Raw genomic sequence first — 14,005 nt, forward strand, 5'->3', positions numbered from 1 at the left:
CTATATTATGTTTTTCCTTATATTTTGCAATAGATGTGTTTTTTATATTAAAAAAACTCGTAGAAAATTAGTACATGCCTTTTAACATGAGAAAAATCGCATAAAAACATGTCATTCAAAAAGGTGCTCCCTCTATCTTCCAAACATATATTAAGTATTCGATTAAAATTAAATTAAATCTAATTAAATTAAATTAATCAAAATCAAATTAAATTTTTTTAATTAATCAAACTGATTAAATTTTTAAATAAAAATCAAATAAACAGATAAAATATCGATTAATATAATTTTTGATCAAATTAATAAAAATAACTAAATTTTTTTTAATATTATAAAAATTTATTAATTAATTAAGAATTTTTTATAAATTTAAAGAATTTATAAATTTTTTTATTTTAATGAATTTGATTTATTCAACTTAATCGATTTTAAAAAATTTTAAAATCAAAATTAATAAAATTAATCGATTTTTTTATAAAAAATAATTAAAATTCTAAATTAATAAAATTTATTTATTTGATTCAGCGGAGTAGGTTCTCAGACAAGTTCTTCACCGTGCTAGTTTGCTTAAATGATATAACATTGTTACTGCTAGAGGAGTTCTGTGGTCGTTTAAGTGTTGTGGTCTTCGGCAAAGTACTCTATTCATGCACTGATACTAAGCAGGTATGTCACGTCCACAATTGAGACATTGGTAAAACTCATAAAATCTATTGAGGTTTGGAAAACACTAGACTCATCGAGTTTATTGAAGAAGGGAAGCTTCAGTTACAGAATTTTGCATGCACTGAATGGAGTACATTTTCGTGTGGACGTGTGAATGACTGAGGGCACATTTGGACGGGCTCAGCTCAGCTCAGCTGTGCTTCTTCCCTCCGGCCAAAATACGTGATATTTGCAGCCCTCGGCTGAAGGCCTGGTTGAACAGTAGCCTTGTCTGGAACTCCGACACGAACGGGAACCAGGCCAAGACGGCCACCGGCGAGAAGATCACCAGCCCCATCACGTACTCGTAACCCCTGGCCAACGCTTTGACGGAGCCCCACAGTCCCAGCCCCTTCACCACTGGCCTCAGTGCCTGTGAAATCTGCACCGCCACCAACGACAACGAAAACCAAGCGCAAGTTTAAGGATTTAGTCTCTAAAATCCTCCAGTCTGTCTACATGAAAGAGAAGTGATCAGCTAGTTAACAAGCTTAATTGATGATACTTCACCTGAAGCAAAGCCCAACCAGTAGGCATGAAAGCGAGGATGCTGCAAAAGATGTCTCCTACAGTTAGATTGAGGAAGATGAAGAGAATGCTCAGAGTTCCCACAAATCCAATGAAAAGTAGCAGCTTAAGCAGCCGGAACAAGAGCTGGAAATCTGCGCTAAACTTCTTCCTCCCCATCGACACCACCTGCACACGAGTATTTTTGGCAAAATGGAAAAGAAAGTATTGCCCAAATTGAGAGAATCTACTAAGCTGGTAGTCAGACAACTGACCTTCAGTATCAAAAATACCGCTGCAATCACGAACCAGGACAATCCGTACACCTGATCAATGCAGGAACATCAGAAAATATGCAAAAGATTACATTATGTTAGATCATCTAATGGGTCTTTTGTGATGCATATCAAGCAGAATAGTTTCACCTCAATCGTCTTTTTATGTTCAGAGTGAGGTAGAACAACATAGACAAATAATTTAGAACACTGAGCTTGAGGTATCTGGAATAACTTACTATGATGTTTGTGTCGCCATTTGAAACATGAAGATGATACACGATGCCATATTGGAAAATGAAGAACCGCAAAGAGAGGACGATTTCCCAGAACCTCCCTAACAAACCGGTTGACTGCAAATGTTCTTGTTCTTCATCCCACCAAGATTCCCAACTCTTGTTTGCTGGCACACCAATTCCACCCCAACTGTTTATCCATTTGCTCCAGTCATCCCAGTCTTCCACTATCTTTTGCCATTCGAAGCCTGAGGGGTTGAAAAGGAATGGTGCGAACAGCCATGTACCAACTAGGAACCACATCGATGATGTCAGAAGCATATAAACAATTGAATCAGTAGCCACTGAACCATAGATCTGATAAACTATCAGCATTATCATCAGCTCCAACCCTTTAACAAAGTGGCTCCTTGAATACATCCTATAATTCTCAGCGAACTTAACATGCCGGACAACGAATCCTCGTCCTGTGGCTCTGTATTTAGCTCCACCATGCAGCACTGTTCTTCCAAAGTAATGAGACTTTGTTCCTAGGGAGAATGTGAAGAACACAGAGCAAAGCTGAAGCTGCATTATGATGAAGTCACCAAGGGCGGTCCTGAAACCTCTTTCTAGTGCAATCTCCATTATCATTGGTAAAGCCATTAGCAAACCTAATTGAACCACCGACTGAGATGCCATTGCTGACTCCAAAGCAGTATTGCCTCTCTTCCTTGCCTGCTTCATAATAGCATCCTCCATCCCACTCAGTGACAAGTAGAGTCTTCCGTACAAGAAGGAATAAACTATGATCACGACCAACTGCATGTAGCATAAAGAAGTATTAAGCAGTGATATTCTTTGCTGATAAATAATCACAAATTAATATTTTTAGAGAAGAATATGAACAAATGATGGGCAATAAAATGTAAATATCTGAAATGTAAACAAAGGAACATGCGTTACCATCGAGCTGATGTAGAATCCAACAGTTGTAAAATAACATGACAGCATTCGGAAAAAGTCAAAACGATGCCCCAAGCGATAGATATCTCTGCTAAGTATCTGCTCTCCATTGCCACAGGCCACTTTTGCTTCGAACAGGGAGATTTGGTTAAGTCCAACATCACGACCTTTTCCAACCTGGATATATTCATGATGGGTGATATTTCCACGCCTTAATGTTGAGTTAAAGCCTGATAGTGGAGAAATATGAGTTAGGATGGCCATAAGGCTCAACAGGATCTAAGTGGAATGTTTTCAAGTAGCATCACCAGCAAATATATCTTCACTTAAATTGATCCCTCGAGATGCCTTACTGATGCCACCTCTAGTTATGTGAAAGATTCTATCAAACACATCTGGGTGGCCATAATGGAACCGAACTCTGGAAAAACAGATAAAAAGATAAGAAGGAAGATTTTTGCCTATACGAACTTAAAGGGAAGCGATGAACTTACTTCAAGGGGCTTGCTAGGACTCTTTGTCCAATTGTCACAAAACTTGTTTCCTGATTTGACATAAACCATGCCAAAGATGAAACACTGCAATAAACATAAAGCACTCTAAGTCATATGTCCACACGATAGGAACAACGCATAATTTTAGAACTGATCATTTAATTTTACCTTCCTGTGAAAATATGCTCACGGACACCAAGGATGGTAGGTTGGCGTAGCCCATGGTCTTCGTTAAATTCTTCCAGAAGATTGCGCATTTTAAATGCCTCCTCTAGATAATTATCCTAAAGTTTCCGTAAAAAAAGGAAAAACAGGAAAAAGAAAAAGAAGAATCCTGATAAGCTAAAATCTATAAAAATCATTAACCAATTCAGAGATTTTTATTACTTGATTCATATCAATGGCCTGAAGAGCTTCACCACGAGTGAAGATTATTGCATGATTTTGATTTTCTGGTTTCCCTTCACCTATCTTTGCTGGCCCTGGTAATTTTATCCTGTATATTTCCTGGAAGAAGAAAAATACATATCAGTATTTCATGAATTCCGTTAGTAATGCTGATGAGTTTGTCCTAAAATTGTCACCTGATCATGGTTGTCGACAGCTTTTACTAGCACAGAGTAGTGTACCTTCTGAACCTTGTCACCATCTCTTTCTTCAACTTCATCAATATATGCAACACGAAGGGAAGGGTAGCTACATTTATGGAATTTTTATTAGATACAATTGTAACACATACAAGAATGAGCAAAAAAAAAAAAAAAACAGACATGTCATTCTTTTCTTTCTGTAAAGGAACTGTCATTTTGATGTGCAAAAACAAGACATACTTAACCATCAAATTCAAAATGTCCGTTGCACGCCGATCTCCAGACCGTTTTTGATTGCCATAAATTTGGCATGTCGCAACATATGTGAATTTCATATCTGCTATAGCCTCAAGTTGAGCACACAATGACCTTTGGCTCCTCTTTTCTTCCTCTGTTGGATCGGTAACTACTTTATAACCCTCAAGTATCTCTGCAGAAGGAAAATCAGAGAATATGGAATATCATGCAAAAGATCTTTTTTCCAGGTATTAAAAATAAATTTTTGAAAAAAGAACTAACCACTTTCTTGAGCCATGTCAAGAAAAGCCTGGAGCTTCAAAGCTCTGCGATAGTACATCATGCCTCTCACTACAACCATACATATGCAAAGTTGTTGTCAAAAGTCCTATTTGATAATAATACTTTCAGGTACGTGATCAATTTTTTACCAGTTCTACTAAGTGTTTGTCCTCTAAGAGAAGCCCAATGACGAAGCTGCAAAACATTTTCTTCATTTGACCAAACCTCACTTTCTCGTTTGCAATTGATTCTCTCCATAAAATTGTTCCATTCATCTATATCAATCAGATTAATGTAACTACAGAGACAACAAAGAAGCAGCAGTGGAAATAGCTAAAATAGATTTTTAAATGAACTACAAAGAAGCAGAGACTAAACCTGGATAGATCTTTTGCAGGTAAAATATTATAGAGATACCATCTTCATTCTCCAAATCCAGATCACTTTTTGAAAACACAGTTTCCTCACTGTAGTATGGTGTCATTACACTGCAAAATATTTTAAATTAAATGAAAGTGATGAGAGATAACTTTCATGAACAAGTTACATATTACATGTACTAGTCCATCTTCTTGGCATTGATAAATTGAGTAGATACCTGAATGACAACATTTTACGAACTCTAGGAGCACGAGGCATGTCCATAAATAAAGAATTTGAGAAAAATTCTATTCTTCTACGAGCTTCAAGGTTTGTGGGAACATCAGTTGCAGATTCCTTTACTGTCAATAGGAGGTAAAGCCGTTTAATCTGCAATAAAGTAGAAAATTAATGGCTTCTATCAATATAATGATTAGCATAGGACTGATTTTCTTGAGAAACACCTGTTCTTCCCAGTGTGGGGTGAGTACAGGAGGAAACACTATTGCAGGTTTTGAACCTGTACCCGCAAAAAGTTGTCTTCGGGGAACTGAATCTCTATTACCATGCCCCAGCTCAACTAACTCGCTGAAATCAATGTTGAAAATCAGAAGTTAAAAGACAATCAGATGACTTATTTCTCCTCCCCAAAAAGCACCAAATTAACTATTCAGATTGAGTATAATATTGTACTAACTGGATCTCATTAACCATCATATCACGGGAGACTACTTCTAGCATGTCTTGCAGCAATAATACAACTGTATCAAGTTTAGCTGCATCACCCTCTTTCTGCAATATGAAAAGGAGAGAGTTTATAATCCTCCTTTTCAGTCTAGTAACCAGCAGGGAGGAGGACGGAGAGACCAATTCACATAATATGACTCACCAAGATATCAAGAAGCTCCACAAACTTCTTACATAGTGTTGGTAGGGCACTCATTCTAAAATTGCTAAGAAATGTATTCTTTGCAATGTTAGCTTCAATTTCTTTAATAATGATGCCAATAATCCTGTAGCCAGCAAGGAAATTTAATATGAATTTAAACATGACAAAATAGGTCTGCGAAAAAAAAGAATTTATATTTAAATTTTCAGAATCCAGTAACAGGAGGCTTGCATCAAACCTTTTCTCATTCTCCCCGACTACAAGAAGGTTAAGGACAAGCTTAAAGGACTCATAGCACTCAATAACAGCGCATTTCATGTACTCATCAGCACAGATACGTTTCCAGAGATCAGCATCCTTAGCTTGAAACTGGGCAGCTGTATCCAATGCTACTGGTATCTGCTCAATAAATACATGTATTGACAGAGGAAACCTTGAAAGTAACAAGACTAAGAAAGCATCATAATTGTGTCAATAATTACCTTGCTAGATAGCAGGAACGGTGGCCATTGTATTACCTTCAAGCTGGGATCTGATGAGTAAGGAACTAGCAAAAGATCCATTTCCCTGAATCACCAAACTAGATTGAGTCTCCAAGTAACTAAACCAACAATTATTGTGCGAAAAGATAAACAAATAAGTTAGTTTGAGGCCTTTCCTATCGCTTATAAGGTCTTCCTCCCGGAAGCTACATATTACTTCATTCCATAGCTGAGCAAATTTTGCTGCTTCAGTTCTCTTATTTGGAGAGGCCTAATATTGATAGGTGTTAGAACAAGGAGCTGAAATTCCAATATGAGAATATATTCTACAGTTTAATGAGAACCTCAGCAAAGCGCTTCGAGAAAGAGAATCCCTTGTTACGAACTTTCTCAGATGGTACAAGGCATGTGTTGAAAGCCCCAGGCAATGAATAAAACCGTGATCTCAGCATGCTTAGTGTTCGAATCTACAAGAAGACAAATGCAAGACTTAGAAAAAGTTAGAAATAACAATAAATAAATAAATGATGTAGCTTAATATGTCAAGCATCGAACTATCAATCACTATCAAACAGAAAGAATAAACACTTCGTACATTATCATAAGTCATTATTCTACTTAACAGGTTATAAATAGATCAATTTATTAAGCACAGAAAAACCAATGAATATGTAAACATATTAAATTTCAAACAGTGTCAACATCAAATACAATTTAAAATGGAAAAATGCATGAAAAAAATATGTCAAAACACATTTGTTCAATATACTATCAATTGTTCCCCATGATTGGGGAAACAAAAGAATTAAACATTTGAAAGAACCAAAAAGGGAGAAGCTAAGAAAATCTTTTGTCAGGGTTTGCTAAGTAAGGTAAGGTTTATGGTGTTCAATAGCATAGACATCAAAAAATTAGAACATCTGGTACTTGGATCTTCATTTGTCAAAGACCTAGAATCAGACACAAGTGTGGTCAACAACACCAAGGAGACCACAGCTCCAAGGAGAGGGGAAAGGTGCACCTTCCACAATAGGTAGTTGTCGCTAGTAACCTTTGCTTGTAAGAAGACATGGCATTGTAACAGATATAGAGGTGGACCATGGAAGGGGAAGAAGAGATTTATCATGTATGTGAATCAATTTGTTGAGCAGAGAAGCTCTGGTATCATGAGAGAGTAGCACTGAGAAATGAATGAGATATTTGCTTCTTGATGAACTCTTGCAGATTCACTTGTGAGAAATATTTGAAAATTTTATTGCAAGAAGTGTCTTTGCGTTTGAACTAGCAACATTGATGCTTCAAAATTCATACCTCTCCAAGTCGACCAAATGCTCCGGAGAAACCTCCACATAATGTTGAGAAAATTGCATACCATATTTGAGTATCCATGAAGTAAACCTGTGAAAAATTTTAAAATAGCATAAATGAGTTTTTGAGGTTGGATACACTGTATTATGAAACATAATATTAGCAATGACCACAGAGAACCATATGGGCATACCAATACCACAGGAGCCCAAAGTGAAATAATAGCACCATAGTTGCCACGAGCTGCAGCAGCGAGAAGAACAGTTTCAACAATTTAAATCTAAATAATGTGTTGTGTAAACTTGGCACTAAGAAAACAGGAGCTATGCATTCTCACCATTGGGGAAAAACTCATGCCACACAAAATGTGTATCATGAACATTGATAATGTCCTTTGTGGGCTTCACAAGAGGTTGTATCTGTTACACAACATGTGGAGAGAAAGGATGCTCTCAAATCTTGCATTATGCTATGACGTGTGAAAACTAATATAAAAGAGAGGGAGAAATTGCCTGGATATAATAACTAAATGCAAACTTGGAAGATAGCAACAACACCCAAAACAATGTGTACCTTCAGGAAAAAAAATCCAATTAAAAAAATAAAAACATATTGCAGAAAACAACTACATACAAACTTACTTGAACAGTGCAAATTGACTTTCATGCATACCACGCCCAACATAAATCATTGGCTGAGAAAAAGTTGGAGAGTTAGCTAATCAAGACACAAGAAGCGTGTGTGTTGTGTGTGTGGGGGGGGGGGGGGGGGGGGGGGGGGGGGGGGAGATCTAAGTTTACTAATAGAGAGTGAAAGAGAGCTTGTATAGTAATTAAGAACAAAGAAAATAATTACGAAAAAGAAAAAAGAAATGGAAAACATGTGGCTACATACTTGAGACCACCATAGGAGCATTCGGACGACACCCCAATCTGAATTCTCTATCCATCTTCGAAGCATAGGAAATAGGAATAAAACTCCATTTAAGACATTAGGCAACAAATATAATAACACAGCCGCAATATATAGAGGTGGTATGCCATTTAGCTGATGTAAGTAATGCCCAATGTTATTCCAGGGCAAATTTATCCATGTAGAATTTGTATAGCTTAGAGGAAGGATTATGGCCCATGCAAGACTCACTAATATCTTGAGGACATTTCTTGAGACATCAGTAAATTTCCATCTGTGGTAGCCAGGGAAATTAAGAACTAGATCAAGAATACCTGTAATAAAAAATAAAAAAAAAAACAAAAACAGTGGGTTCAAATAAGTGAAAATAAGAAATCATGATATTTATGATCTTAGAAACAGTGAAACGGATCAAATAAAAGTTAACATTAATGATTTCTGCAATATTCCCTTTAAAAAAACAAAATTGGAAGTGCAAGAACCTTATACAAACTGGCAAATCAGTAAATGAAGCTAATTCAAACAAAATGATGTTTGATTGTTTCCAGCCACACAAATTTGTTAGAATATCAGAATGTCAAGTGAAATTAGAATAGGTTCTCCAACTAAGATGAGATGCACTAAAAATAGTGACTATATATTATATCACTTTTGTGCAAACAATGAAATGTTGTGGGCGAACGAACGAGATTTGTAAGCTTTAATGAGTGAGCTATAGTGCCTTAGACTTATGCATTTCAGGCTAATGGTTACCAAAAAAATTGATATGTATTATCATCTGAGCAAGCAAGTAGTGACAATTTTCCTAGAGCAGACCTAGTCTTAAGCAATGTAAGATAGTTGAAAACTCTTGTTGTCTGATGCACATAAATGCGTGCCACATTTTTTGCTGATTAGGGATGATTGTTAGATTGTGAGCTGGACTTAAGATCTTGACATGACATCGAGCTTTGAGTTGGGGAGATAATTCCATTCTAGTATCACATAGAGTGTAACAAGCTAATGAAAGAAATATATAAACTTATATAAGAGTACCTATAACCTTCTGCTTAAGAATTTTGGACCTAGATCTGACAAATTAATGAATTGGTTCTTTCATCTAACCAAATATTGACAATATACATGAGCCATCTCATGCATAACATCTCTACCAATCATTGTGTGGTGAGAGGTAGCTAAATAGCCAGAAGTTATCTTTTTTATCAATTGCTTTAGAATAGTTTTTCTCATTTTGGTTCAAGAATAGTGTGATCAATATCATGTACATGAATTTTGTATGAAGCAGATAGGATTAACTTCATAATGAAGTTTTTTACTAATTACAAAATCTATATTTAAAAAAATTAAGAAAAAGTTTCAAAGACTTCATACTTTGAAGCAGGCGTAAAAATGCTGCTGTTATGAAAATGCTAGATATCGGGTACAACATGTCTTCCTGAAAAATCTGTGTCAGTGGGTAACCACTCCAGGCCACAATTATCATTGCCTGATCAAATTCCAAAATTGGATTATTACCCAATTATGGTAATGAACAATATATAATCATGATAATACCTGTAATGCAATTGCGTAGAATGTCCACATGCGATCAAAACTTCGAAAAATATTCCAAAATGTTCTGGTCTCAACAAAATTTTCCTTCCCCATGCTTTTGTTAGGCACTTTCCTAGATGAGCGTCCCTGTAAATGAATTTTGTTACTGTGGCAATATATTTAGGAAACTCTATCAAATGATTTAGTTTTTCTTCCACGTCTGTGTAATACCTGGACTGCAGACCTTGATTCCCGTATAGATTTGAAGAACTCTCCATCATCTCTCATGGGCCAGCCCAAAGAAAAGCAATCAGTGGACCTAATAGTTATGCCAATCGAGCTCATGAACAAAATGAGTAATAAAAAGTAAAATTATACAATGCTAATTTCTTTATGAATCTATTCACAGACCAGAAGTACTCATTGAGATCATCATAATTGCACCAAGCTGAATGTGGGGCATTTCCATTATTGCTTTTCTGAGCTTCCTGGAGAGTAACAATACATGTATATAAACATCATCACTTAGTTATTCAACTCATGATGTCACTTAGTTATTCAACTCATGATGTCTTTTCCTTCATCCGAACCTTTTCTATAACACGATAAATTGGACTGATTACTTTCTTCAAGAATGCTTCATCATCTCCTCCATATGAAGACCTAACATTCTCTCCTGTCACTACACTGACATTGCCTCCCAATAGTCCATGTAGCTCATATGCCATCTGATACCATCATGATTTACATGAGCACAAACCAAACAAATTAAGACAAAAAGATCATGCCATTGCAGGTTTAGAAAGGTAAATTCAACATAGAGGACTCACGTTGTGGAATATATAGGACAAGCACTCTGGCATAAAGCGAATGTTCGCAGCTTCACCCCAAATAAGGAGAAACAAACCCATATAGAGAATCTTTCTCTGCTGAATTTCTTGTGGTTGTAAACCTTGTGCAAGCCTGTAGCATATACAGTATTAGACAGATAAAATATTTACAATAATCTAATAGGTGAAACAGAAGGGAGTATATGATACATACCGTAAGCTATGTTTCTTCCCCAAGAATTTACACCATGATTTGTAGTTCTTGAATATTTTGTTCATAACTGCATCCACAGCACGTTCGTCCAACTGTGACAAGAATATTGCTTCAGCTAAACTAGAGTTTTCATGAAACAAAATTATTGCATTGGAAGTGAAGAGATAATCAGATATCTAGTTTGTGTAATCAAGACTTGCTCAACAACTGATGTGTATTATACAATTTGTATGGGGGCAATTTAGGATGCATATAGATAATCAGAATTCTTTTGCGGAGAAAAAGAAGAACAAGAGAAAACTGGCATTCATTTTTACCTGCTACTGGCAACTAGCCTCATAGAAAACTTTGCTAATTGATTATTTGATATTGCTATATGAATAACACAATGTTAAGGAATGCCACATGATGACACAATATCATGGCAGTATAGCACAACGATAACAGTATACACAAGGGACTTTTTTGGTAAATAATCAGAATAAAAGCCAAAGAAGTACACAAGAAGCAACTGGGGCATAAACAATAAACAAGTTCCCCAAAGATGATAGGACTAACTTTGGGCCCTAAACAACATAAGAAAAATTCTATACCATGATCTTGAGTTTAACTATTATTTTTTTAGAATAAAGGGGAGAGAGTTTAAATATTGTTGAATGGCTGAATCAAATAGATCTCATTTCCTTTACAGTTCTGATTAAACAATTTATTAATGTTGGAGTTCAGTGAGGTCTTCCTTAAAATTTATTTGACTTTGCTCGGTATATATTTAACTTCTATCAAATTTTTTAACTGTTAATTGAGTTTATGTTGCTATTGGTGATGCCAGCTACAGTTAGATGCAACTGTTGGAATTTTGTAGTCATCATATTTTGGAAAGAACCATTGACTTACATTCTTCTATTTTGCAGATACCCAACACTTTTTTCCTAAATATAATGGATATTATTATCTACAAGTAAGTTCTGAATAGTTTGGTTCTTGCTGAAAGCCCTCTGTGGAAGCTTAAGCTCTTTTTTTTCTAAGAGGTGTTGAAGCTGTTAGCTTTATCATTGTCATTCAAGTAATAGTTAGCAAATAATCAAGATAGTGTTAAAAAAACACACAAAATAAAAATCTACAAAGTACTATATTCAGATGGCAGAAAACATTAGGAAATTGAGCAAATCTAGTGAATTATAGTTATAAAAATAAATATCCATCTTCTGTATAGATTTTTTTTAGTTTTTTTCATGTAGTTAAGTAACCTCTTGAGTTAACCTATTTATCATATTTGTTAGTTTCACACTAGAAGGCAATACATTTTGTCTTGGAGGGAAAAAAACTTGGTTTTAAGGTAATGATGGTATTTTTTAAGCTAAATGAAGATGGTGTTTTTTTTAAGGCAATATGAAATAAATTAATGGGCAGCCATGAAGTTGAGCAATATATGACTAGGTTATGTGGTACAAATTATGCGCAATAAAGCAAGCAAAGACAACAGGTATAAACATTAGTCATATTACAAGCTTAACATACTTTAGTGAAGGTGTTAAAGAGATTGGTAATCTAATTCTAGAAGCATACGTGCCTTGGTAAGAGGTTCTGGCTTCGGTGATAGTCTTATGTGAACATTGGCAAGGAGCAAGATCAAGTGTTCTCTTTGATTCCTTACATTGTCTTTCTGCGAACAGCAATAGAAAGTGGTGATACTAAGATTCTTGAGGAACAAAAGAAAAAGGAAAAGAAATAGCTCCTTATTTGGAAAATGTTCTACCTGAAACCCAAACGTGACTCTTAACCAATCAAGTAGATCCAATTCTCCTGTTTTCTGTTTTTGCTTATCAACGGAAGGCCAATTCAAACCTCGTGTATTCTTCAGGGCTGCCACAGCTGCTCTAATCTGTCAAAGTTGGGGCAGTAAGTTTAGGTTTCCTAGTCTGTTTAAAGCTTGCAGAATAATGTTTCTCCCGAGAGTTCACTACCAAGACGCATATCATCAAAAGGAACTTAGCAGTACAGACTCTTGGAGTGTTAAGATCAGTACCTCTTCAAGCTGCATGATGCATTGTGAAGAACCAGCGGCATCCAAGGGAAGGATGTTATAAGGTACATAAATTTCTGTCTTTTCCTGAACATCTCTGGCAGCAGCAATGATCTGCTCACAGAGAACCACCACAAGCATAAGAACCCGCGGCAATTTCATACTCTCGTTGCAATTCCAGAGGTGACAAGGGGAAAAAAGAAAAGGACGCAAATTAGATAAACAACACATCGTGGAGGAGACGAACCTCTGGGGCGACTTCTTCGCCCTTCTCAGTCTTGTTAACAGCACAGAGGACTTCAAAAAGGACACTAGCAGTTTGATAAGCTTTCCCGATTTGATCTCTGCCAATAATCAAAAACAAACATATGGATGACAGATCCAAGAATGCCCGAAGAACCCACCAACAAAAAGCAGCGAAGCGAAGCGAAAATAGCGTACCTGTCTGCTTGCTCCCTCTCGTCCAGAGAACGAACGTAACGCTCATAGTACTGCTGATAAAAGCTCTCGATTTCTCGCGCATCGCTCTTTTTCACTCTTTTAGCAAGACTCGGCGTGTTATCCTGCGACGTCGAACTAAAGATTATGCCATGATCTTCAAGCAATCTCCGTTCTCTGAGAATAATCTCTCGAGAAGAAGAGAAGAAGAAGACAGATAATTTTCAAGGAAGTTACCCGCTCGAGGCGCTGAAGGAGACCAGTCTTGAACTGGCGAACTCCGCGTCCGGTTGAGCTCGGGTCGAGCCTGTGCGCCTTCTCGAACGCATAAAATCGGCCTGCAATTGAACAAAAAACAAATGATAATAATCTACCTTTAAATTCTTTTCTTTTCTTTTTTTTTGGAAATTAATTTATGAATTGAACTTTAATTTCTCTAAATAAATAATTTATTTTTTGAAAAAAAATTGAAATGAAATAATTAAAATGCAAAAAAAAAAAAGAACCTACATAGATAAGCCACACGAGGGCGCTCGGCGTCGATCTCCGATGCGACACGAAGGACAGGGGAGATGCTACTGAGCGACGAAGGCACCACCTCGTTGTCGAACACCTCCAACGAGAAGGTCGTCATTGCTGGATTCCTTGTCGATGCCCGTCGCGTCAATCCTTGCGGGCCCGTGACTAAACCCGAGCTCACTCCGCCGGGCATCCCGGAGCTAAATGCTTGCTCTCCACCGGTCAT

At 36.5% G+C, this 14,005-nt stretch overlaps 1 protein-coding gene across 1 annotated transcript; it reads right to left on the reverse strand.

Moving 5' to 3' along the window:
* Positions 1-744: 744 nt before the first annotated feature.
* LOC141827890 (callose synthase 5-like) lies at positions 745-14,005 on the reverse strand. Its single transcript, XM_074715230.1, has 42 exons — positions 13,771-14,005; positions 13,498-13,598; positions 13,264-13,385; positions 13,070-13,166; positions 12,826-12,936; positions 12,556-12,681; positions 12,370-12,462; positions 10,800-10,891; positions 10,586-10,718; positions 10,346-10,483; positions 10,167-10,243; positions 9,987-10,074; positions 9,777-9,902; positions 9,594-9,708; positions 8,205-8,536; positions 7,952-8,004; positions 7,823-7,883; positions 7,648-7,729; positions 7,504-7,553; positions 7,314-7,400; positions 6,347-6,469; positions 6,155-6,273; positions 6,003-6,087; positions 5,759-5,919; positions 5,521-5,644; positions 5,329-5,423; positions 5,096-5,219; positions 4,870-5,021; positions 4,650-4,759; positions 4,421-4,546; positions 4,272-4,340; positions 3,993-4,182; positions 3,747-3,858; positions 3,550-3,669; positions 3,331-3,446; positions 3,163-3,246; positions 2,977-3,089; positions 2,669-2,898; positions 1,727-2,524; positions 1,488-1,538; positions 1,216-1,401; positions 745-1,087 (listed from the first exon to the last, which is right to left on the reverse strand). The coding sequence occupies exons 1-42, from the start codon at positions 14,003-14,005 to the stop codon at positions 857-859; spliced, it is 5,838 nt and encodes a 1,945-aa protein (XP_074571331.1). The 3' UTR covers positions 745-856.

This window comes from Curcuma longa, chromosome 4, assembly GCF_044706935.1.
Source record: "Curcuma longa cultivar G26 ecotype Majalengka, Jawa Barat chromosome 4, ITB_CL_G26_1.1, whole genome shotgun sequence".
Lineage (NCBI taxonomy): Eukaryota > Viridiplantae > Streptophyta > Magnoliopsida > Zingiberales > Zingiberaceae > Curcuma > Curcuma longa.

Excerpts from the sequence above, each read along its gene's own strand:
- LOC141827890 (XM_074715230.1), bottom strand. The coding sequence starts at position 14,005 with ATGACCGGTGGAGAGCAAGCATTTAGCTCCGGGATGCCCGGCGGAGTG. Across the intron at positions 10,892-12,369 it reads AGCCAGAACCTCTTACCAAG|TTGGACGAACGTGCTGTGGA; the intron begins GCACGTATGCTT and ends TTCTTGTCACAG. Across the intron at positions 4,547-4,649 it reads CCTGCAAAAGATCTATCCAG|ATGAATGGAACAATTTTATG; the intron begins GTTTAGTCTCTG and ends TGATTGATATAG.